Source organism: Thalassophryne amazonica, chromosome 10 (assembly GCF_902500255.1).
Source record: "Thalassophryne amazonica chromosome 10, fThaAma1.1, whole genome shotgun sequence".
NCBI classification, from domain to species: domain Eukaryota; kingdom Metazoa; phylum Chordata; class Actinopteri; order Batrachoidiformes; family Batrachoididae; genus Thalassophryne; species Thalassophryne amazonica.
Window position 1 is genome coordinate 108,245,016 of NC_047112.1, and position 24,545 is coordinate 108,269,560.

At 40.5% G+C, this 24,545-nt stretch overlaps 1 protein-coding gene across 2 annotated transcripts; it reads left to right on the forward strand.

The window, feature by feature from the left end:
* Window positions 1–2,051: 2,051 nt before the first annotated feature.
* Window positions 2,052–22,452, forward strand: LOC117518053 (claudin-18-like). 2 transcript variants are annotated; one of them, XM_034179130.1, is made up of 5 exons: window positions 2,052–2,324; window positions 4,279–4,443; window positions 7,049–7,172; window positions 7,253–7,366; window positions 22,145–22,452. In XM_034179130.1, exons 1-5 carry the CDS (start codon window positions 2,105–2,107, stop codon window positions 22,278–22,280), a joined length of 759 nt encoding a protein of 252 aa, XP_034035021.1. In that variant the 5' UTR covers window positions 2,052–2,104; the 3' UTR covers window positions 22,281–22,452. The 2 variants fall into 2 exon arrangements, with proteins under 2 accessions (XP_034035021.1, XP_034035022.1); XM_034179131.1 differs by lacking the exon at window positions 2,052–2,324 and adding an exon at window positions 2,451–2,961.
* The last annotated feature ends 2,093 nt before the right edge of the window (window positions 22,453–24,545 follow it).

A 24,545-nucleotide genomic window follows, 5' to 3' on the forward strand; every position in this document is an offset into this window, starting at 1 on the left:
AAAATGTGTTTGTTGTATGATTTTGCCAACTCTTTAAGCAATGTCAGAAAGTTGTGAATATGAACAAATGTCTGACTGGTAAGTGGATTTAAGTAGACGCTTCAGTTAGCTCCATAAGTATTGGAACAGGGTGACAATTTTTTAATTTTGCCTCTGTACACCACAAAGGATTTGAAATGAAACAATCACCATGTTCTTGTAGTGTAGACTTTCAGCTTCAAGTCGAAGAGAGCCAGTTTTCTTGAGACAAGTCATGGGATGGATACATGTACATTTCCACATCACGGAATATATCTTAGACTTTATTTATATCACTCTTTAAAAACAGAAATAGTACGGTACTGTATAGTAAATCAGTCTGGAGAAGACAGTTCTCAAAATCTAAGTGACTGTGCAGGAAGGAAGTTAGTGAGGAAAACCACCAAGACATTCATAACAACTCTGAAAAACATATCTATATCTGCTGTTGACGCTACAAACTCAAAACTATTATGTTCAAACTGCTTTTTTAGCAATCCTGTGAATCACTAAACTAGTATTTAGTTGTATAACCACAGTTTTTCATGACTTCTTCACATGTACGAGGCATTAATTTTGTTGGTTTGGAAGCAAGATTTTGCTCGTTTACTAGTGTGCTTGGGGTCATTGTCTTGTTGAAACACCCATTTCAAGGGCATGTCCTCTTCAGCATAAGGCAACATGACCTCTTCAAGTATTCTGACATATCCAAACTGATCCATGATACCTGGTATGCGATATATAGTCCCAACACCATAGTAGGAGAAACATGCCCATATCATGATGCTTGCACCACCATGCTTCACTGTCTTCACTGTGAACTGTGGCTTGAATTCAGAGTTTGGGGGTCGTCTCACAAACTGTCTGCGGCCCTTGGACCCAAAAAGAACAATTTTACTCTCATCAGTCCACAAAATATTCCTCCATTTCTCTTTAGGCCAGTTGATGTGTTCTTTGGCAAATTGTAACCTCTTCTGCACATGTCTTTTATTTAACAGAGGGACTTTGCGGGGGATTCTTGCAAATAAATTAGCTTCACACAGGCGTCTTCTAACTGTCACAGCACTTACAGGTAACTCCAGACTGTCTTTGATCATCCTGGAGCTGATCAATGGGTGAGCCTTTGCCATTCTGGTTATTCTTCTATCCATTTTGATGGTTGTTTTCCATTTTCTTCCACGCGTCTCTGGTTTTTTTGTCCATTTTAAAGCATTGGAGATCATTGTAGATGAACAGCCTATAATCTTTTGCACCTGTGTATAATTTTTTCCCTCTCCAATCACCTTTTTAATCAAACTACGCTGTTCTTCTGAACAATGTCATGAAGGGCCCATTTTCCTCAGGCTTTCAAAGAGAAAAGCATGTTCAACAGGTGCTGGCTTCATCCTTAAATAGGGGACACCTGATTCACACCTGTTTGTTCCACAACTACTATTATCGTGAACATCCCCTTTTCTACTTTTTTTACTAATAGCCCAATTTCATAGCCTTAAGAGTGTGCATATCATGAATGCTTGGTCTTGTTGGATTTGTGAGAATCTACTGAATCTACTGGTACCTTGTTTCCCATGTAACAATAATAAATATACTCAAAACCTGGATTAATCTTTTTAGTCACATAGCACTACTATTATTCTGAACACTACTGTATGTGAGGAGAGATAGATGGGTTAATTCATAATTATTTTAAACAAAAAAGTGTTAGGGTGGAAAATTGTCCCAGATTTCCGTGGATGTGGACTGTTTGATGGCTGAGGGTTGAGGTATAGGTACCAGCTTGGTTTCGTCTCTTATTTGTGGATTGTGTTAAACAGTTTGCGTGAAGAAACATGACTCCTGTGAGCAATGCATTAACCAGCGTGAAACATTAATCACATTTGACTGATACTGATAGGCTCCACCCAGTTCATTCTGTAAGGGATGGTATGCAAACACTCCAGGTCACTGCTGAAGTCCTTCTAGACATCAAACGTGCCCATATCAGAATCAGACCTGCAGTAGTGAAAAACGCTCAACTCCACATCATTTTTTAAAATTCTTTTTAGTTTTTATTTTACCTTTTTCCAGCAGCACAGAAGACAGCACCATGGCAGCCACTCTCTGTCAGGTGATAGGCTTCTTGCTCAGTTTATTGGGTTTAGCAGGAATCATCGCTGCCACTGGGATGGACCAGTGGGCGACGCAGGACCTCTTTGACAGTGTTGTGACTGCCGTGTACTCGTATTCAGGCCTCTGGAACTCCTGCGTAAGGCAAAGCTCCGGATTCACGGAGTGCCGTCCATATTTCACCATTCTGGGACTGCCAGGTACTGTAAGGTTTGTTGCGGCAACGTCAACACAACAAATACAGTTGCTGTCTGAATTCCACAGGCTGTATGTGAACCTATATAATATAAAGATGGTCAGGGTAGAGTTTTTTAAACGTACTAATCAGTGGTTTCAATGTAATATTGTGCAGTGGTTCAGTTAAAACATACAAGAGGCTCTGTTGTATTGAGATGTTTTTTCTTTGATGGGGATAATGGGAAAATAATGGCGAAAGGTCAAACCACGGCCTTTATCGCTAAAGGGTGGAAATTCTCACTGCTACTATTTCCTGAAACTGGAACAAAGCGTGTTGAAAAATTAAGGTAAACATGTGATAAGGGCAGTTCATGATGATAAGCCCGAGTGTGGGCGCTGCCATTTCATAACTCCGTTACTTTGGTTGCGTTTTTGTTAAAATGGCTGTCTCGCTGATTCAGTTATCAGGCCTCATGTTGTCTGTGTTGGGCCAGTTTTTAATATCAGCTGCCACAGCGATGGACATGTGGAGCTTACAAGACCGGTCTTTTACAATAGTAACAAATGTTTACACCTATTCTGGTCTGTGGAATTCGTGTGTAGGAACAGCATACGGTACAACGCAATGCAGGCCGTATTTTACCATCCTCGGACTGCCAGGTAAGAGAATTATCTTTAAAGAAAATAGGCATGAAGTGGCTCTTTGATTGGGAGAACATTTCCTCAAAGAGCTGGGAGGACTTTAGAAATATTTGGAAGGTCTGGGGGCAGCTTTTCCTCGTTGCCCTGTGTAAAAATGCAGTGGACTGCAGAAAAGATGATGTCGCTCTGGAATCAAATGATGAAAAAGCTTAAGCTTAGCTGAGCAAGCACAAGCTTTCAAGTACATTTCCACACTCTGCACTTAACAGCTGAATGTAGTGTAGCGCGCATTGTATATACTGCCTTAAAGGCTTAAGGTTATAATAATAATATAGTTACAACATCAGTGGTCAATGAAATCAGTGCTTCACTACATGGAACACTAAGTCCTGAGTTCTAACTACACTGCTGCTGCAGTTTTAGTTTATTTCTTCTTGCATTTATTCTTGTTTCTTGGACTTTTTCCATTTAATTTCATCAAATGTCATGTTTATTGAGCTTCTTAAGTCTATTTTAGATTTAAAACATTTGGCTGATATATATCGTAATCAATATTTGAGCAAAAATATTTGTGATTGTTATAGATATGTTTAAGACAACAGTTGTAATTCTTTGGAAAAAATAGCAATAATTGCAGCTGTTTATTACCTGTGAACATCTCAGCATTAAAGTACCTTAATTTTGTCCTGTAAATGCAAGAAAAGGAGATTTTAAAACAGATCATTCTGGAAGGTGTGTAATTAGCACAATAATAATAATAATAATAATAATAATAATATGTTACACAACATTCTCTTGGTTATTATTTTTGTGGAATGACTACTCAAAGAAAAATTAGAAAATAGTTCAAGATTATATTATATTCACCAAAATTACATCATGAGTTTGCTTGCTTTGTTTGCTCAAAAGGCCAAATCAAAAAAAAAAAAAAATTTCACTTTTTAGAGTGATGTAAAAGGAGAGGAGGCAATTACCTTTATAATAATTTCCATTTACAGAAAGATAGGATGGTTTAAAAACTTAGGATTTTACTTTGATAAATTATTTATGATGAACTGATTACCAAAACAAATGACTGTTATTCTTCCATCAATCAAATCTGTTTATTTGAATTATAAGCAGTATTTTTGGTTAAATATATTTGACTTCATATATGAAATAAAAGTGAAATATAATACTTATAGGCCCATTTATTCTTATGAAAATTCAGAAGCCAATGTTGCCTTGTTATTTTTGGTTAATTAGACTATTTAGCATTCAAATAATTCACTTTGGTGTACTATTTTTACATTTAAACAAACATACCATCCTAAATTATGCACATTTGATTTTCAGCCCTTCTTCAAGCTGTACGTGCATTGATGATTGTTGGCATTGTTCTCGGAGCGATCGGCTGTCTTACCGGCATTTTTGCCCTGAAATGCCTGAAGATGGGGAACATGGAGGACAACATCAAAGCCACAATGACCCTGACAGCCGGGATCCTGTTTCTTCTTGCAGGTGTGCAGATATCACTACTGTAAACCCAAACATTCAAATTAATTAAAAATATTACATCATGTAAGTTAAAAGTAAACATTGTACTTATTTAAATATTTCAAGTAAGTGTAACATGGACTTTGTTTTTGAGAAAATTAAACTCAGAATTTTTGATTGACTTGAACTAATTGTATATTAAATAAGCTAAACTTCAAAGCATAACTTAAGCACAACTTAAAAGAATTTCTAATTATATTAGTCCATGGACCAAGCAGGTTTTCGGTACCACTTAAGGGGAATAAAACAACACTTAGAATCCAGCCTCAGTGTATCATGGCCTACACAAAAATGTATGATAGTCATCCCAGGGTGGTAGCTGTAGTCAGGTAGGGGTCAATGAAGAATTACACAGAGGTCAAACTTTAAAAATGCTCCAATCATGTTAAAAACTATATCACATTACTTGTCTGATCATAATATTCCCAAAAAGGTATTGTTTGGATTCTCTATGACAGAATGTTCTGGAGTTATGGGGTCAAAACAGCAAAAATGGTGACAAAGGTCAATTTCAGTTTGTACAGGGGTCAAAAGTTAAAGTTGCTCCAATTTCAGTAAAATAATCTGCAAATTATTGTTTGGGTTAATAGGGTTCTTAAAAGGAATACTTTGCACCATCTGTCATGCTTAGTTATCATGTTACAGCGTAACATATGTCACATGTCATAGAATTCAATGGATGTTGACCTTGTTTGACCTTTACTTTGGAGACAAAGCATTCAAAACAGTCAAAACTATTCCATTTATTGATCCTTTTATTTCAACCAATAATTTGCATAATTTTATGCTGAAATTGGAGCAACTTTAACTTTTGACCCCTGTACAAACTGAAATTGACCTTTGTCACCATTTTGCTGTTTTTACCCCATAACTCCAAAACATTCCGTCATACACTCAACAAAAATATAAACACAACACTTTTGGTTTTGCTCCCATTTTGTATGAGATGAACTCAAAGATCTAAAACTTTTTCCACATACACAATATCACCATTTCCCTCAAATATTGTTCACAAACCAGTCTAAATCTGTGATAGTGAGCACTTCTCCTTTGCTGAGATAATCCATCCCACCTCACAGGTGTGCCATATCAAGATGCTGATTAGACACCATGATTAGTGCACAGGTGTGCCTTAGACTGCGCACAATAAAAGGCCACTCTGAAAGGTGCAGTTTTATCACACAGCACAATGCCACAGATGTCGCAAGATTTGAGGGAGCGTGCAGTTGGCATGCTGACAGCAGGAATGTCAACCAGAGCTGTTGCTCGTGTATTGAATGTTCATTTCTCTACCATAAGCCGTCTCCAAAGGCGTTTCAGAGAATTTGGCAGTACATCCAACCAGCCTCACAACCGCAGACCACATGTAACCACACCAGCCCAGGACCTCCACATCCAGCATGTTCACCTCCAAGATCGTCTGAGACCAGCCACTCGGACAGCTGCTGAAACAATCGGTTTGCATAACCAAAGAATTTCTGCACAAACTGTCAGAAACTGTCTCAGGGAAGTTCATCTGCATGCTCGTCGTCCTCATCGGGGTCTCGACCTGACTCCAGTTCGTCGTCGTGACCGACTTGAGTGGGCAAATGCTCACATTCGCTGGCGTTTGGCATGTTGGAGAGGTGTTCTCTTCACGGATGAATCCAGGTTCACACTGTCCAGGGCAGATGGCAGACAGCGTGTGTGGCGTCGTGTGGGTGAGCGGTTTTCTGATGTCAGTGTTGTGGATCGAGTGGCCCATGGTGGCGGTGGGGTTATGGTATGGGCAGGCGTCTGTTATGGACGAAGAACACAGGTGCATTTTATTGATGGCATTTTGAATGCACAGAGATACCGTGATGAGATCCTGAGGCCCATTGTTGTGCCATACATCCAAGAACATCACCTCATGTTGCAGCAGGATAATGCACGGCCCCATGTTGCAAGGATCTGTACACAATTCTTGGAAGCTGAAAATGTCCCAGTTCTTGCATGGCCGGCATACTCACCGGACATGTCACCCATTGAGCATGTTTGGAATGCTCTGGACCAGCGTATACGACAGCATGTACCAGTTCCTGCCAGTATCCAGCAACTTCGCACAGCCATTGAAGAGGAGTGGACCAACATTCCACAGGCCACAGTTGACAACCTGATCAACTCTATGTGAAGGAGATGTGTTGCACTGCATGAGGCAAATGATGGTCACACCAGATACTGACTGGTATCCCCCCCCAATAAAACAAAACTGCACCTTTCAGAGTGGCCTTTTATTGTGGACAGTCTAAGGCACACCTGTGCACTAATCATGGAGTCTAATCAGCATCTTGGTATGGCATGGGACTTACTTTTACTTAATGAATCATTTAATTTACTTTTAATCATGAGGTACAAGTAGCATGTAATCTTAACTTTTAAGTTATAGGAACAATTGACTTTTAAGTTTATGAATTAATGGCAATTAATTGCATCAATATTTTTGACTTCTGCTAACTTGTTCGGGTTTACAGTGCAGAATGGCGCTCTGTTGTCCAAATGATCACTTTTTGCACTGTTTCCAGTAGTATTTGGTAATTATAATTTCCAGGTGTCTGTGGCATTGCTGGGGTATCGGCCTTCGCTAACTTGATTGTTCAAAGTTTTGAATTCACAACATATGCAAGTGGATTCAGCACTACTATTGGTGGACTCACCGGAGCTCTAGCTCCAAGGTAACTACCAGTTACAAGTGTGACACCTTTTTCCGAGAACAATTTCACTGCCAGTGTTTGGTAACTGCACTTCCTTTCAGGTATACGTTTGGCCCGGCTCTGTTCGTCGGTTGGATCGGTGCAGCCGTTCTGTTCATTGGAGGCATCTTCATGTGTCTTGCCTGCCGTGGAATGAGTCCAGAGAAGAAGCAGCGGTACGCTCCACCAGGGACACACCGACTAAATAATCCATGTCATTTTGACAGGCACAAGACATAGGCCAAACCATTGCAACACTGAATTCTATTTCAAAATCATGGTAACAATACCTGTGTCTGTATTATGTTCTCACACACAGACGTTTCACTCGACAAACATACTGGAGCAGAGTTCTCAGATGATCTGTAACCACACAACAAGCCATATTATTACAAATATTAAAATGTTCAGCAAGGACAGACACATTCAGTCCACAACAACTAGCTTCCACCCCAGCTAGCAGTCTTGGTGAGTGGGGCGCTGGACCCAAGGCACACACTAGCTGTCAATCAAAGCCACTCCGCCCCTAATTATTCATAATTTTATGGCTTAAAATATGTTAAACTGATGAGTTATTTTGAAAAAAATAATCAACCATAACAGTTGTCATTGAGGAGGAAACTAGCAATAGAGACTGTTGTACCAGGCTGTAAACATGTTTATTTCTGCTGTAAAGTTCGACATTTTAACATGGGCTTCTATGGGGATTAGCACCCTTTAAAAGGAATTGTAATATTTTCTACTTCTAGATTTGCTTTATTTCAGATGATTGGAGTTTGTGCAAAACATAGAGACAGTACTTATAAATAAAGAGAGTGTTAATTAAATCTATTTTTTAATATTCACCAGCAGTCTATAGGCACATAGAATATGTATGCCAACAGAAATGGCCACTTGTGCTGTGACAAAGTCCCAGCTGAACCGCTGTCTGCCAAAACACATCTGCATAGAGCCATAAGAGCAAATGGGGCTGCTGTTAGTGGCATCAACTGGATGGTTGTGTCTGCTGCGTGTTTTCTGTGCACGCAGAATGTTTCTGTGTGTGTTGCATCAATCATCATCATCAATCATCAATTTTATTTATATAGCGCCAAATCACAACAAACAGTTGCCCCAAGGCGCTTTATATTGTAAGGCAAGGCCATACAATAATTACGTAAAAACCCCAATGGTCAAAACGACCCCCTGTGAGCAAGCACTTGGCGATAGTGGGAAGGAAAAACTCCCATTTAACAGGAAGAAACCTCCAGCAGAACCAGGCTCAGGGAGGGGCAGTCTTCTGCTGGGACTGGTTGGGGCTGAGGGAGAGAACCAGGAAAAAGACATGCTGTGGAGGGGAGCAGAGATCGATCACTAATGATTAAATGCAGAGTGGTGCATACAGAGCAAAAAGAGAAAGAAACACTCAGTGCATCATGGGAACCCCCCAGCAGTCTACGTCTATAGCAGCATAACTGAGGGATGGTTCAGGGTCACCTGATCCAGCCCTAACTATAAGCTTTAGCAAAAAGGAAAGTTTTAAGCCTAATCCTAAAAGTAGAGAGGGTGTCTGTCTCCCTGATCTGAATTGGGAGCTGGTTCCACAGGAGAGGAGCCTGAAAGCTGAAGGCTCTGCCTCCCATTCTACTCTTACAAACCCTAGGAACTACAAGTAAGCCTGCAGTCTCTCCATATCCGAGAGGAACTGCCACTCGGATATGGAGTCTTGGTCAAAAAGAAGCCTGCCAGCTCATCCAATGCATATCGCCACAAATGGCATGTGTTCAGTGGAAGAAAATAAAGTTTCTATTAAGAACTTTTGTGAAAGTAAGACCTTTCAGCTGCTCTCTTGTTTTGACTCAGGGTCACCACAGCAAACCCAAGGTGGATCTGTATGTTGATTTGGCACAAATTTTACACCAGAGGCCTTCCTGATGCAACTCCACATTACATGGACAAATGGGCAGGGGTGGGGGATTTGAACCAGGAGCTTTCTGCACGGAAACCAAATGCTCTAACCACTTGGCCACGACTCCTGCTATTAAGAGTTTTTGGCTTCTCCCTTTTCACTCAGGGTCACCACGGCTGACCTGCATGTTTAACTGGCACAGGTTTTACACCAGCTGCCCTTCTTGATTCAACAACAGATTACATGGAATACAAGTACACGTGGTCTTGAACCAGGAGCCTTCTGTTTTGAAACAAGTACACCAACCATTTGGCACCATGCAACACAGAGCAAGTTTACTAATTGAGGATGTAATAGTAAATCACAAATCATTTCAAAATCAATATAAATGTGTGATGATTCAAATTGTTTGAGATGAGAAATGAATTGTGATGCACTTTCACTTATGCACATATGCAAGAAACTGAGGGAACTTAGTTTTAGTTTGGATATCCAAGCAGTGCTGTGCAGCTGCTAGGTGATACAGATGATATTTTAAACCAAAAGTCATGTTAAACTCCAAGATGTAATCCAAATGTATAAAATGATAAACATTGCCTGGAGCTGGGCCAAGCCAACAGCAAATCATAGCGTACCTTTATTTTTAACCACTTGATGCTTTTGAGCCAGTAAGCAACAAGAAAATAAAATAGCATTTATGTTTATTTAATATTTTATAGAATCATTCACTCATTTTCTGAGTGACTACGGCAGTAGACCAAGAAGCTCATCCCACACTTCCCTATCCTTGGCCAAGTCTTCTAACATTTCCCGGGGGATTCTGAGGCATTCCAAAGGCAACTGGGAAATATAGCCCCTCCAGTGTGTCCTTGGTCTTCCCTAAGAGCTCCTCCCATTTGGACGTGCCTGGAATCCTCACCAGATGACGGAATCATCTCAGTACTTTGAGTCCTTCCTGGATAGACAAAATTCTCACCCTGTCCAGGAGTGTAAGTCCAGAGACCTGATGGAAGAACCTCATTTCCGCCACTTGTATCTCATTCTTTTGATCATTACCCAAAGTTCATGACCATAGGTGAGGATAGGAGAGAAAATCAACTGGTAAATTGAGCGTTGCATCTTTTGGCTCAGCTCTTTCTTCAACATGACGGTCTGGTACAGCATTTGTAAAACATTAGACAATGCCCCAATCCATCTATCGATCTCATGCTCAACTCTCGAACAGTCTGAACACCGAACAGTCTCGGTTAGTACGGAACGGTATGGTACGAGTTGGAGTAGTTAAGTCTGGCTTGGCTTGTGTTTCCACCATGAGCAGTATCCTTTTGTTTTGTAGGCCAAGCATGTAGATGTAGATTTTGACATGCACGTCATCGAGCACACGTACTCTTAATTTTCTTGTTGTGGGACAAAGCGCCAGTGTTCTCTGGTTCAGGCTGAGAAAAACACCGGCAGTAGACAAACACAGAGGGACTTCTTTACAAACACTGCATTTACATACTTCAGTACAAGTAAATAAAGTATTTTCATATGCCGTTCTCCAAAATATGGATGCTTTATGTGGATAGGTTTTCATCAGGCTGTGATGATGAATCTAACTGAAACAAACAGGTAAGATTAAAAGGTTTCTGATTAAGACTTTATATTTACTAAGTGTGTGAATGGTTTTAATATTTGACACAGTCTGAACTGTTTGTATGAGAAATGTAACTTTCAGTTGTTCAGCCAGTCAATGCACAGCAACAAGTTAACGCCTCCCTTTTGTAACTGGTCCATAATTTTGGGACCCCAGCCAAAGGGTGCTGAAAAAAATGGTATGGTACGGGTTGGATATTATGGTATGGGTTGGATATTTTAGTACCCATTGTGGAAATGCATAATAGGCCATTTTATGGTAGCCTGCACATTCAGTAAGTTCTGTGGTCATCTGTAACACATCAAATACATCTACATGTGTCAATGTGCATTGGAGATAAGTTACACATAGGTTCAAAGCAAGTTACTCATACATTTTGGGTATGCTAGACATTATTTCAATGTATTTTGACTTGTAAGTAACTTACAAGTAACATGTGTCAACAATTGTATAGCTTACCTTACAACTTATGGCCCGCGTATGCGTGAGCTTACACTTGCCTCTACTGGTGGTTGGCTCTCACTGCGGTATTGTATCACTTCCTGTTCCAGAGCACAGCGGTGTTTTTCTGTATCTGTTAGCTGTTTAATCTGCGCAGTTAGATTGATCTAGTTATCTAGATTACGATTTGTTTCCCAGTGTAATCTTTACGTGCCTTAACTAAAGCACTCCTTCTGCTGAATCACCTCTAAATTATTTACACATTATTCACTTTGCGTGTTTTTAGGAATCCGCTAGCTTAGCGTAGCTACTAGCTCTTAGCCGATTTAGCATGGCGGCTTCTCCTGTCTCTCCCGCACTTTTCTGCTCTGGGTGTGAAATGTTTAGTTATTCCTCGGCCTCCTTTAGCAGTAACGGTACTTGTAATAAGTGTAGCTTATTCGTAGCTTTGGAGGCCAGGCTGGGCGAATTGGAGACTCGGCTCCGCACCGTGGAAAAGTCTACAGCTAGCCAGGCCCCTGTAGTCGGTGCGGACCAAGGTAGCTTAGCCGCCGTTAGTTCCCCCCTGGCAGATCCCGAGCAGCCGGGAAAGCAGGCCGACTGGGTGACTGTGAGGAGGAAGCGTAGCCCTAAACAGAAGCCCCGTGTACACCGCCAACCCGTTCACATTTCTAACCGTTTTTCCCCACTCGGCGACACACCCGCCGAGGATCAAACTCTGGTTATTGGCGACTCTGTTTTGCGAAATGTGAAGTTAGCGACACCAGCAACCATAGTCAATTGTCTTCCGGGGGCCAGAACAGGCGACATTGAAGGAAATTTGAAACTGCTGGCTAAGGCTAAGCGTAAATTTGGTAAGATTGTAATTCACGTCGGCAGTAATGACACCCGGTTACGCCAATCGGAGGTCACTAAAATTAACATTAAATCGGTGTGTAACTTTGCAAAAACAATGTCGGACTCTGTAGTTTTCTCTGGGCCCCTCCCCAATCAGACCGGGAGTGACATGTTTAGCCGCATGTTCTCCTTGAATTGCTGGCTGTCTGAGTGGTGTCCAAAAAATGAGGTGGGCTTCATAGATAATTGGCAAAGCTTCTGGGGAAAACCTGGTCTTGTTAGGAGAGACGGCATCCATCCCACTTTGGATGGAGCAGCTCTCATTTCTAGAAATCTGGCCAATTTTCTTAAATCCTCCAAACCGTGACTATCCAGGGTTGGGACCAGGAAGCAGAGTTGTAGTCTTACACACCTCTCTGCAGCTTCTCTCCCCCTGCCATCCCCTCATTACCCCATCCCCGTAGAGACGGTGCCTGCTCCCAGACCACCAATAACCAGCAAAAATCTATTTAAGCATAAAAATTCAAAAAGAAAAAATAATATAGCACCTTCAACTGCACCACAGACTAAAACAGTTAAATGTGGTCTATTAAACATTAGGTCTCTCTCTTCTAAGTCCCTGTTGGTAAATGATATAATAAATGATCAACATATTGATTTATTCTGCCTTACAGAAACCTGGTTACAGCAGGATGAATATGTTAGTTTAAATGAGTCAACACCCCCGAGTCACACTAACTGTCAGAATGCTCGTAGCACGGGCCGGGGCGGAGGATTAGCAGCAATCTTCCATTCCAGCTTATTAATTAATCAAAAACCCAGACAGAGCTTTAATTCATTTGAAAGCTTGACTCTTAGTCTTGTCCATCCAAATTGGAAGTCCCAAAAACCAGTTTTATTTGTTATTATCTATCGTCCACCTGGTCGTTACTGTGAGTTTCTCTGTGAATTTTCAGACCTTTTGTCTGACTTAGTGCTTAGCTCAGATAAGATAATTATAGTGGGCGATTTTAACATCCACACAGATGCTGAGAATGACAGCCTCAACACTGCATTTAATCTATTATTAGACTCTATTGGCTTTGCTCAAAAAGTAAATGAGTCCACCCACCACTTTAATCATATCTTAGATCTTGTTCTGACTTGTGGTATGGAAATAGAAGACTTAACAGTATTCCCTGAAAACTCCCTTCTGTCTGATCATTTCTTAATAACATTTACATTTACTCTGATGGACTACCCAGCAGTGGGGAATAAGTTTCATTACACTAGAAGTCTTTCAGAAAGCGCTGTATCTAGGTTTAAGGATATGATTCCTTCTTTATGTTCTCTAATGCCATATACCAACACAGTGCAGAGTAGCTACCTAAACTCTGTAAGTGAGATAGAGTATCTCATCAGTAGTTTTACATCCTCATTGAAGACAACTTTGGATGCTGTAGCTCCTCTAAAAAAGAGAGCTTTAAATCAGAAGTGCCTGACTCCGTGGTATAACTCACAAACTCGTAGCTTAAAGCAGATAACCCGTAAGTTGGAGAGGAAATGGCGTCTCACTAACTTAGAAGATCTTCACTTAGCCTGGAAAAAGAGTCTGTTGCTCTATAAAAAAGCCCTCCGTAAAGCTAGGACATCTTTCTACTCATCACTAATTGAAGAAAATAAGAACAACCCCAGGTTTCTTTTCAGCACTGTAGCCAGGCTGACAAAGAGTCAGAGCTCTATTGAGCTGAGTATTCCATTAACTTTAACTAGTAATGACTTCATGACTTTCTTTGCTAACAAAATTTTAACTATTAGAGAAAAAATTACTCATAACCATCCCAAAGACGTATCGTTATCTTTGGCTGCTTTCAGTGATGCCGGTATTTGGTTAGACTCTTTCTCTCCGATTGTTCTGTCTGAGTTATTTTCATTAGTTACTTCATCCAAACCATCAACATGTTTATTAGATCCCATTCCTACCAGGCTGCTCAAGGAAGCCCTACCATTATTTAATGCTTCGATCTTAAATATGATCAATCTATCTTTGTTAGTTGGCTATGTACCACAGGCTTTTAAGGTGGCAGTAATTAAACCATTACTTAAAAAGCCGTCACTTGACCCAGCTATCTTAGCTAATTATAGGCCAATCTCCAACCTTCCTTTTCTCTCAAAAATTCTTGAAAGGGTAGTTGTAAAACAGCTAACTGATCATCTGCAGAGGAATGGTCTATTTGAAGAGTTTCAGTCAGGTTTTAGAATTCATCATAGTACAGAAACAGCATTAGTGAAGGTTACAAATGATCTTCTTATGGCCTCGGACAGTGGACTCATCTCTGTGCTTGTTCTGTTAGACCTCAGTGCTGCTTTTGATACTGTTGACCATAAAATTTTATTACAGAGATTAGAGCATGCCATAGGTATTAAAGGCACTGCGCTGCGGTGGTTTGAATCATATTTGTCTAATAGATTACAATTTGTTCATGTAAATGGGGAATCTTCTTCACAGACTAAAGTTAATTATGGAGTTCCACAAGGTTCTGTGCTAGGACCAATTTTATTCACTTTATACATGCTTCCCTTAGGCAGTATTATTAGACGGTATTGCTTAAATTTTCATTGTTACGCAGATGATACCCAGCTTTATCTATCCATGAAGCCAGAGGACACACACCAATTAGCTAAACTGCAGGATTGTCTTACAGACGTAAAGACATGGATGACCTCTAATTTCCTGCTTTTAAACTCAGATAAAACTGAAGTTATTGTACTTGGCCCCACAAATCTTAGAAACATGGAGTCTAACCAGATCCTTACTGTGGATGGCATTACCCTGACCTCTAGTAATACTGTGCGAAATCTTGGAGTCATTTTTGATCAGGATATGTCATTCAAAGCGCATATTAAACAAATATGTAGGACTGGTTTTTTGCATTTACGCAATATCTCTAAAATCAGAAAGGTCTTGTCTCAGAGTGATGCTGAAAAACTAATTCATGCATTTATTTCCTCTAGGCTGGACTATTGTAATTCATTATTATCAGGTTGTCCTAAAAGTTCCCTAAAAAGCCTTCAGTTAATTCAAAATGCTGCAGCTAGAGTACTGACGGGGACTAGAAGGAGAGAGCATATCTCACCCATATTGGCCTCTCTTCATTGGCTTCCTGTTAATTCTAGAATAGAATTTAAAATTCTTCTTCTTACTTATAAGGTTTTGAATAATCAGGTCCCATCTTATCTTAGGGACCTCGTAGTACCATATCACCCCAATAGAGCGCTTCGCTCTCAGACTGCAGGCTTACTTGTAGTTCCTAGGGTTTGTAAGAGTAGAATGGGAGGCAGAGCCTTCAGCTTTCAGGCTCCTCTCCTGTGGAACCAGCTCCCAATTCAGATCAGGGAGACAGACACCCTCTCTACTTTTAAGATTAGGCTTAAAACTTTCCTTTTTGCTAAAGCTTATAGTTAGGGCTGGATCGGGTGACCCTGAACCATCCCTTAGTTATGCTGCTATAGACGTAGACTGCTGGGGGGTTCCCATGATGCACTGTTTCTTTCTCTTTTTGCTCTGTATGCACCACTCTGCATTTAATCATTAGTGATCGATCTCTGCTCCCCTCCACAGCATGTCTTTTTCCTGGTTCTCTCCCTCAGCCCCAACCAGTCCCAGCAGAGGACTGCCCCTCCCTGGGCCTGGTTCTGCTGGAGGTTTCTTCCTGTTAAAAGGGAGTTTTTCCTTCCCACTGTAGCCAAGTGCTTGCTCACAGGGGGTCGTTTTTGACCGTTGGGGTTTTACATAATTATTGTATGGCCTTGCCTTACAATATAAAGCGCCTTGGGGCAACTGTTTGTTGTGATTTGGCGCTATATAAAAAAATTGATTGATTGATTGATTGACATATAAGCCATATGCTGGCATGCTCCGAAAAATATTGCGCATGCACAATTTTTTTTTTTTTGACAAACTCACCATATATGCCGTATATCAGCATGATTCAAATGCTCTTAACCTATACAAAATTTCATAACTTAGTAGACATACACCAGCGTATTTGGTGTATTTTTAATATGTTGGTATATGCAGGCCAAATCATCAAGATGTGAAAGAGCCTTTATCTCCACTCATGAAGAAGACCGTAAGATACTTATATCCGATCCACTTCAGGCGATAACTCTCCCCTGACCCAGAGAAAACAGTCAACCCTTTTCTGACACAGGACCATGGTGTCAGATTTGGAGTTGTGATTCTCAACCTAGTCACTTCCCCCTGGATCTCATCCCCTCACTGGATCGCCACCTTATCATGGTGGAGGGGTTTGTATGTTCTTTCCTCTTTGTCACCAAAAGACATTCTTGCAACAGACACCAACTCCCTTTAGGGCCCCTTCACACATAACACGATTGAGGCAGAATGGCGCACGAAGAAGTCAAATGGCACTCTTTGGAAATCGGAGCTGCACTCGAACCCCTCAGACAGCAGTCACCACATTCATTCTGGCATGGCACATGCACTTTATATTCGTGTGTTGCTTACACCAGAAACCCATTCGAACAGCGGGCAAGATGGGGCTGCACTGTTATTTAATCGCGTTCGCAGCATTTGAAAGGAATGTCGTACGCAGGTTGGATATATCGTGCCGTGGCCAAGAAGATGCATGAAATCATTGTCCGTGTTGAACTGTGGCTGAATGACACCATCGAGGCGGCCTTCACACCAGCGGCCCAAAATCGTTGACTACTGTGCGAGTGGCCATTCGACCCACTCTTGGACAGATTTGGCTGGAGTTCAGGTGCCACCAATGAACATCCAACATCACTCGCGGGGCACTAAGAAAAGGTGGGGCTGTTCGCGCAGTCCACACGAACATAGAGAGCAGGCGACAACGTTTGAGCTCACTGTGTGAATGGCCCCACATTTCCTAAATGCAGCACGGGTGTGCCATTACCAAGCAACACAGTGCCCCCCCCCCCCCCCCCGCAACACATATGGCATGTGAGTGTGTTCCCCCACACAGCACGAGCCTATCAAGATGCAGCTGAGGTTGTGAAGGCTCGCACGGTGGCTGCAGTGCAGTGTGGTCACTGTCAGCGCAGCATGCACAACTGGATGCCTGTCATGTCCATGACTGATCAGCTGACAGCTGTGAAACACCACGGCATATCCCAATCCCACACCACAACAGAAATGTAAATTAAAAACCCAGCCCTCCTGCATGTCATAGCGCCAGCCGACCGGACAGCCACGTCACGTGACACGCGATCACTGATGATCACAGCCCTGGCGCATCCACCGAGGCAATCAGATGATGCCAGCACACGCGGGTGCACCAAAGCCTTCAGATGATCACCAAGACCAGCCATGTTGCACTTGACTACTGTCATTGCTACTCAAAGCTGGAGAACAGATATCGTGCCATGAAGAACAGCACTTCGTCACAACATGCAACCGCCATGCACATGTATCTGCAGGCTCTTTTGACATGGCAAAAAATAAAAACAGCTCGCCGGTCCGCTGCACCTCACGTGGCACGTGACCATTCATTTGAGTGCTTTGCTGCTCCATATCTGAACACTGTTTACACTCATGTGCCAGTGTACATTGACAGTGGGGGTGTCGTGTGTCGATCATGTACTGATTGACATGGTCACATGCGCACATATGCACTACAGTTATGCGTATGTCAAGGGACCATGGTTGACATGTAATCACGTCATTGGGATGGATGACATTTAAAATAATGCAGGGAGGGAGCTGACCACTGGCCACAATGAGTGCTGCGGTCCTACTGCTCCACATCGCAGCTGACTGTCAGCGCAACATAAAGCTGTTAGACTGTGCATGAATGAAGGAGCAGTCATTTGCAGTCATTTTGCATGTTAAAATGTACCAACATGACCCAAAATAGTAAGTTTACACTTCCTCACCTGTATGTATCAGAATCCAACTTTTCACAATTGAATTTGGAGTAGGTTTTACAGTGTTATTTACTGGAATTTTACAGACCTCCTCACTGACTAAGGTTAATTATGGAGTTCCACAAGGTTCTGTGCTAGGACCATTTTTATTCACTTTATACATGTTTCCCTTAGGCAGTATTATTAGACAGCATTGCTTAAATTTTCATTGTTACGCAGATGATACCCAGCTTTATCTATCCATGAAGCCAGAGGACACACACCAATTAGCTAAACTGCAGGATTGTCTTACAGACATAAAGACATGGATGACCTCTAATTTCCTGCTTTTAAACTCAGATAAAACTGAAGTTATTGTACTTGGCCCCACAAATCTTAGAAACATGGTGTCTAACCAGATCCTTACTCTGGATGACATTACCCTGACCTCTAGTAATACTGTGAGAAATCTTGGAGTCATTTTTGATCAGGATATGTCATTCAATGCGCATATTAAACAAATATGTAGGACTGCTTTTTTGCATTTGCGCAATATCTCTAAAATTAGAAAGGTCTTGTCTCAGAGTGATGCTGAAAAACTAATTCATGCATTTATTTCCTCTAGGCTGGACTACTGTAATTCATTATTATCAGGTTCTCCTAAAAGTTCCCTGAAAAGCCTTCAGTTAATTCAAAATGCTGCAGCTAGAGTACTGACGGGGACTAGAAGGAGAGAGCATATCTCACCCATATTGGCCTCTCTTCATTGGCTTCCTGTTTATTCTAGAATAGAATTTAAAATTCTTCTTCTTACTTATAAGGTTTTGAATAATCAGGTCCCATCTTATCTTAGGGACCTCATAGTACCATATCACCCCAATAGAGCGCTTCGCTCTCAGACTGCAGGCTTACTTGTAGTTCCTAGGGTTTGTAAGAGTAGAATGGGAGGCAGAGCCTTCAGCTTTCAGGCTCCTCTCCTGTGGAACCAGCTCCCAATTCAGATCAGGGAGACAGACACCCTCTCTACTTTTAAGATTAGGCTTAAAACTTTCCTTTTTGCTAAAGCTTATAGTTAGGGCTGGATCAGGTGACCCTGAACCATCCCTTAGTTATGCTGCTATAGACTTAGACTGCTGGGGGGTTCCCATGATGCACTGAGTGTTTCTTTCTCTTTTTGCTTTGTATGCACCACTCTGCATTTAATCATTAGTGATTGATCTCTGCTGTCCTCCACAGCATGTCTTTTTCCTGGTTCTCTCCCTCAGCCCCAACCAGTCCCAGCAGAAGACTGCCCCTCCCTGAGCCTGGTTCTGCTGGAGGTTTCTTCCTGTTAAAAGGGAGTTTTTCCTTCCCACTGTCGCCAAGTGCTTGCTCACAGGGGGTCGTTTTGACCGTTGGGGTTTTTCCGTAATTATTGTATGGCCTTGCCTTACAATATAAAGCGCCTTGTGGCAACTGTTTGTTGTGATTTGGCGCTATATAAATAAAATTGATTTGATTTGATTTGACTAACTGGCTCCAACTTTCTGGGATCCAAGGGTATTTTTTTTTTTTCCAATTTTACAGCAGTTTCAGTAATTCCTGTTTTAAGATAGTTTCTTCTATAATCATGCCCATGTGGTGGATATCAAAATGTTCAGAACAGTCTCAGCTTTCAGAATATGTTGCACATATTTGTCTAGTACACTGTACACAGAATTAATTTGGCTCTAAACCTGAAAACATGAAATGTGTTTTTCACAATTTCTCAAATCTTGAGTGAATATATATTTTTATTCATGTGTACAAACCGTTTTGGTGCTACAAATTGGTTTACCAAAATCTTTACATCACACAGTAAAAACAGTATCAAAACAGTATCAATATATTTTAACATATGTCTAAATAAAAATATATGCAATGCAGAGCAGCAGCTCCAACCACTGGGAAACATCAATGGCAGAGACCCATTTAAAATTATAATCATTAAAAAAAAAAAGCAGTGATGAAAAGTGGAAAGCCCTCACAAAACTTTTCCTTTGCTCCATTAAGGGTTGAGCAGGGAGTTGAGCCTGGAAAAAAAAAAATCCTTCTTGTTATGACAATTATCTTTGTCTGTAGGACTAAGTGTTTTCAGGCTGACAGGACCATTCGCATTTATGAGCCTTCAGTGGCATGTTTCAGTAAGAATCCTCCACAGAGACATGCTGCGCTTTGGCAAGCAACTGACATTCTCCAGCCACTAGAGTTGGCTGTGACTCAAAGATCTTCTGCATCATGAACTGAAACAAGAGGTGACACTGTAGTTTCAGGATGTAGTTGAATAGAGTGTCTGTGACATTGTGTTGCTGATCTATTAATAGAAATATGACAAAAAATAGAGTTGGGCACGCCGGTACATCCATGGACCAAGCTTTAAAAATGTGTGTTTGTGTGTGTGTGTGTGTCGGGGGGGTGCATCCGACCTCTCTTCATCCCAATGGTCCTGCTCTTGGTGTTTGTGTGTGCATGTTTTGTTTTGTCTGACTGTCTGTTTGTTTGTTTTATTTTTTGTCCCATATATTAGTGTGACAGAGAGAGTGGCGACATGACGAGTCGAAAAAAATTGGTCATGTGACTCATGGTGCCATCTTGGGTACAAAATGGCGTTCGCTGTTAATCTATCTGCATGTAAATCCAGCTATTTTAAGTATTTATTTATTCACTGAAAATGCAGGGTTATTGTGCATTTGAAGGCACAAACAGACACACATAGTAAAACTGCCAGTGTAAAACTAACACTGACAGTGCTGAATTAACACTGCCAGTGTACATAGATCCTACTCCAGTCAGCGCGGGACTATGAGTTCACTGTCAGTTTTAATTTCACACTGGTGATTTTACTACACAACAAGGGCTTGAAGATATACAGATTCCCTTCAGATTAGAACAGAAGAAAAATTTGGCAAAATGAAGTCATCCATGTGGGATGGAAGCCGAGTTCATTGTCAAAATTTTGAGAGGTAAATTTATTGTTCAGTCCCATGTACAGTAAAACTCATCTAAATAGTCATCACATAAACCGGCTATTTGCAGTCACCGGACAAAAAAAGTCCCAAAGTTTTTGTATTGTTTCACATGTAATAAACACTGTATATAATGGATTTTGTACAACATATTTTTGCTCACATCGGATAAAATGTCCCGTCTGATTACAATGTATTTCCATTAAAAACCCCTCACATGTGGGACCAAAGTCATTTACGTGATTAAAAGTCCAACCATTTATTTTTTTCACACCGTGCTCAGACTCTGACCCGCAACCTGATGCACACATCAGGCTGCACAGTGAAAGCAGCAAACATGTTGCCTGTTTCACTGCTTTTGCAGTGCGCATGCCGATCACATTTTGATAATAGATCAAATACATTTGGCAGAAAAAAAAATTCTGAGGAAATTTTGACCCGGTCATTAATGAGGCGCACGTCCCAATTCAGGATTCCCCGTAGATGTTCGGCGCCTACTGACTTTAACGAATCCGTTACATGCATCTCCCTCACAGCAGAAAAATGTCCCGTCCGATTGCAATGTATTTCCATTAAAAACACCAATCAGTCTGGACATGCAGAGGTACAAATTAAAGTTCAGCTCTGACACTCGCCAATTTGAGCAAAGTGGAATCAGAGTCATTTCCCTGATTAAAAGTCCGACCGTTTATTTTTTTCAAACCCTGTTCAGACTGGAATCCTGACGTGCACCTGTTAAATCAGACACAAAGCCTGTGATTTGACACTTTTCTGCTTTCAATCCTTCATCTGCCATCATATTATAACAGCTTTTACAGTGTGATTACAAATGGATCAGAAAACTCCACAACTTTACAGCTCAAAGTTGGTAAAAGAGGAAAATGTTTGGAGGTGATGAATGTAGAAAGAAAAAAGCTTGTTGAGGGTCAAATTAGTCCAGAATAAAGCATAATCCAGAGATTATCATAAAATTTATGTAAATTTGATAGCTTAACGATTTTTATATTTATTTTGATAGCACCTGTACCTGGATGTGTTGCTGTATGTGGTTAAATGATTTAAAAAAATGTTGAAAACATTAAAGGAAGTTCAGTAGTTCAGCGCAGTTGGACCCAAAATGGCGCCATGTTCTGAGTTGACCGCACTCTTTCTATCTAGGCACACTACTGTATATCACTGCAGGATACTTGTTAAATGCCAACAATGACACTGGTCAGACCTTATCCTGAGCACACAGATTTCTAATTACTGCAAATCTTCTGAATTTTCATGATGTTTTCTTGTTTTGTGGCCTCAGGTATGATGGAATGTCGTACAAAGCGCCATCTCACATCTACAAGGTGGACTCGCGAGCCCGGCCAGCCTACCATGACTCATACAAGGCCCAGAGTGTTGAAGGGAGACAGTCCAACCAGAGATTTGACTATGTGTAGAGAGATGTTGTTTATGATCAGCAGCTCTGTGAACCATTCAGCTGTCTGGGTGGAGAAGCTTTTTTTTTATTACTCCACTGTACTTTAGGTTGACCAATTGTAAAACTGTATTTTTTTTCTTGTACAGGTTTTGCCTATAATCATTATTTTTCATTGCTGTTTTGTAGTTCTTTGTGCTTTTTTTTGCTACGTCAAATAAATAAAAGAAATTGTGATTATCATTTTTTGATGAAAAATTTGTCATTGAATTTTCTTCTGGATCCTTGATCCAAATTATGTTCTAGATAAAATGCAAAATATAAAATCCCTACAACATTATCCATCATTCGTCAATATCCTCACAACTTTTTGAATTAAATTTGGCTACAAGGGTTGACTGAAAAGTTTTGATCCAGACCAAGAAGAACCCACAACTGAAATAATGTAATTCTTTATTTTTCAACCTACTTCCCAGGTAAGTCCACACACTTTTTCCAGCATCACTGCAGTGCCTTAAAACTGTTCTCGTAAAAGGTCTTATCCTGGACAAACATGTCCTACTTTTTCTGTTTCAGGATCAAAACTTTTCTATCACCAATATATATATGCACAACGTTGCAGAATATTTTCCGGTTCACCTCCAAAGTTGAATCATTTTTCATTTCATCGAAATCCAGTCATTACTTTCAGAGTTATCCTCCTAAAACACGAAAAACAAACAAATGCCGGTGAACAATAAATATAATCACAGATGCATTTAAGATCTGATACCTTCTTTTTTTATTCCTCCCACCATTATATTCTGGGATTGATCCATGAACACTCACTGCAGAGTTATATAGTATGGCTTTATCACTAAGATTATACTAGAAAAAGGTGCCTTAATATTCTTATGTTAAAAAATTACAATAGAAAAATAGGAAATAGTTGAAAAAAGATGACCAAACTCAAAAATTCACACATGCATTGCCAAACGTCAGCCAACTAGAATTTCCAATGTCCATTTTATTTTTTAGTTCTGGTGACTTTGAAATAATGAAAATCCCTGTAGAGTATCATCAACTTAAAAAATAGCACTATATTAGAAAATACTAGTTCACTTTAAAGAAAAAAATTAACAAAAAGAAAGACTATTTAACTGCAAATATAGTCACCCTTTTCCAATCAGTGTTTTGTGTACATCTTATTATTATTACTTTTTTGTACCATTTTGCCAAAACACAGTAACCACAGAAGCAACAGACAAATATTGCACGGTGCACATTTTCTCCAGTAACAGCTACTGAAACTTCTAGCTATGTCCTTCAAAGCTGTTATGGGTGTTTTGATGGCTTCCCTCACTCATCTTCATGGTCATTCAGTTTTTGAGAACTGCACACAATAGACAGATTTACCATACAGCACCATATTCTGTTTCTTAATGATTGATTTTAATGAATCCTATAGTTTTTCACTCATTTTTATTTGTATCTATCCCTTGACCTGCCCGTAGATAAAGTGCCTGGCTGTAAAATGATGATTTAGCGGTAGTTTTTTTAACCCTTTGAGCCCAATGGGCTTACCAGAGGACCGATCAGCCTTACAAAGGGTCCACCCTTTCAGGGCCTAAAGGTTAATGGGGTGAATACTTATGCAATCCATTATCATGTGTTGTGTAGTTTCATTAGAAATGTTTTGATGTAATAAATTTTTGTATTTTAAAAATACAAAAGCCTGAGAGATCCCGTACTTAAAACGTTATTTTTTGTTTGACTTGTTATTCAGTTTACATCATACTAAATAAACTTTTGCTCACTTTTAGATTCAGCATTTGTTTTAATTGTTACTTAAAGAAACCTGATTTTTTTTTTCCCGACTTACAGGCACTAAAATATTGGGTGAACACAGTCAGAGGTTATATATTATATTTAATCTGATTACCTCTTCAGTAAAAACAAACTGAACAATTGTAAATTTAAAAAAATCAGGACCTATCATTCAGAAGGACCATGATGTTTGGTGCTGATTCCAGAGCCAATGGATGCATGTTCATTACTGGAACTCTACCGCCACCTACTGATTTGGTGTGTTGAGTCAGGGTCAGTTTCATATTTCCTCTATCTTCCATTCAGAGACCTCATAACAACAATAATACCAGCTCTATCCACTGTGTTACAGTCTGCTCAACTACCCACAAAACTGTAAAATCTTACTTTGTGAAATATCTTAGACTGAGAAGAGATAATCACATAAGCTCCACCGTCCTCTGGTAGTAACTGGAGTGAAGGCAACATATAGTTCCAGACA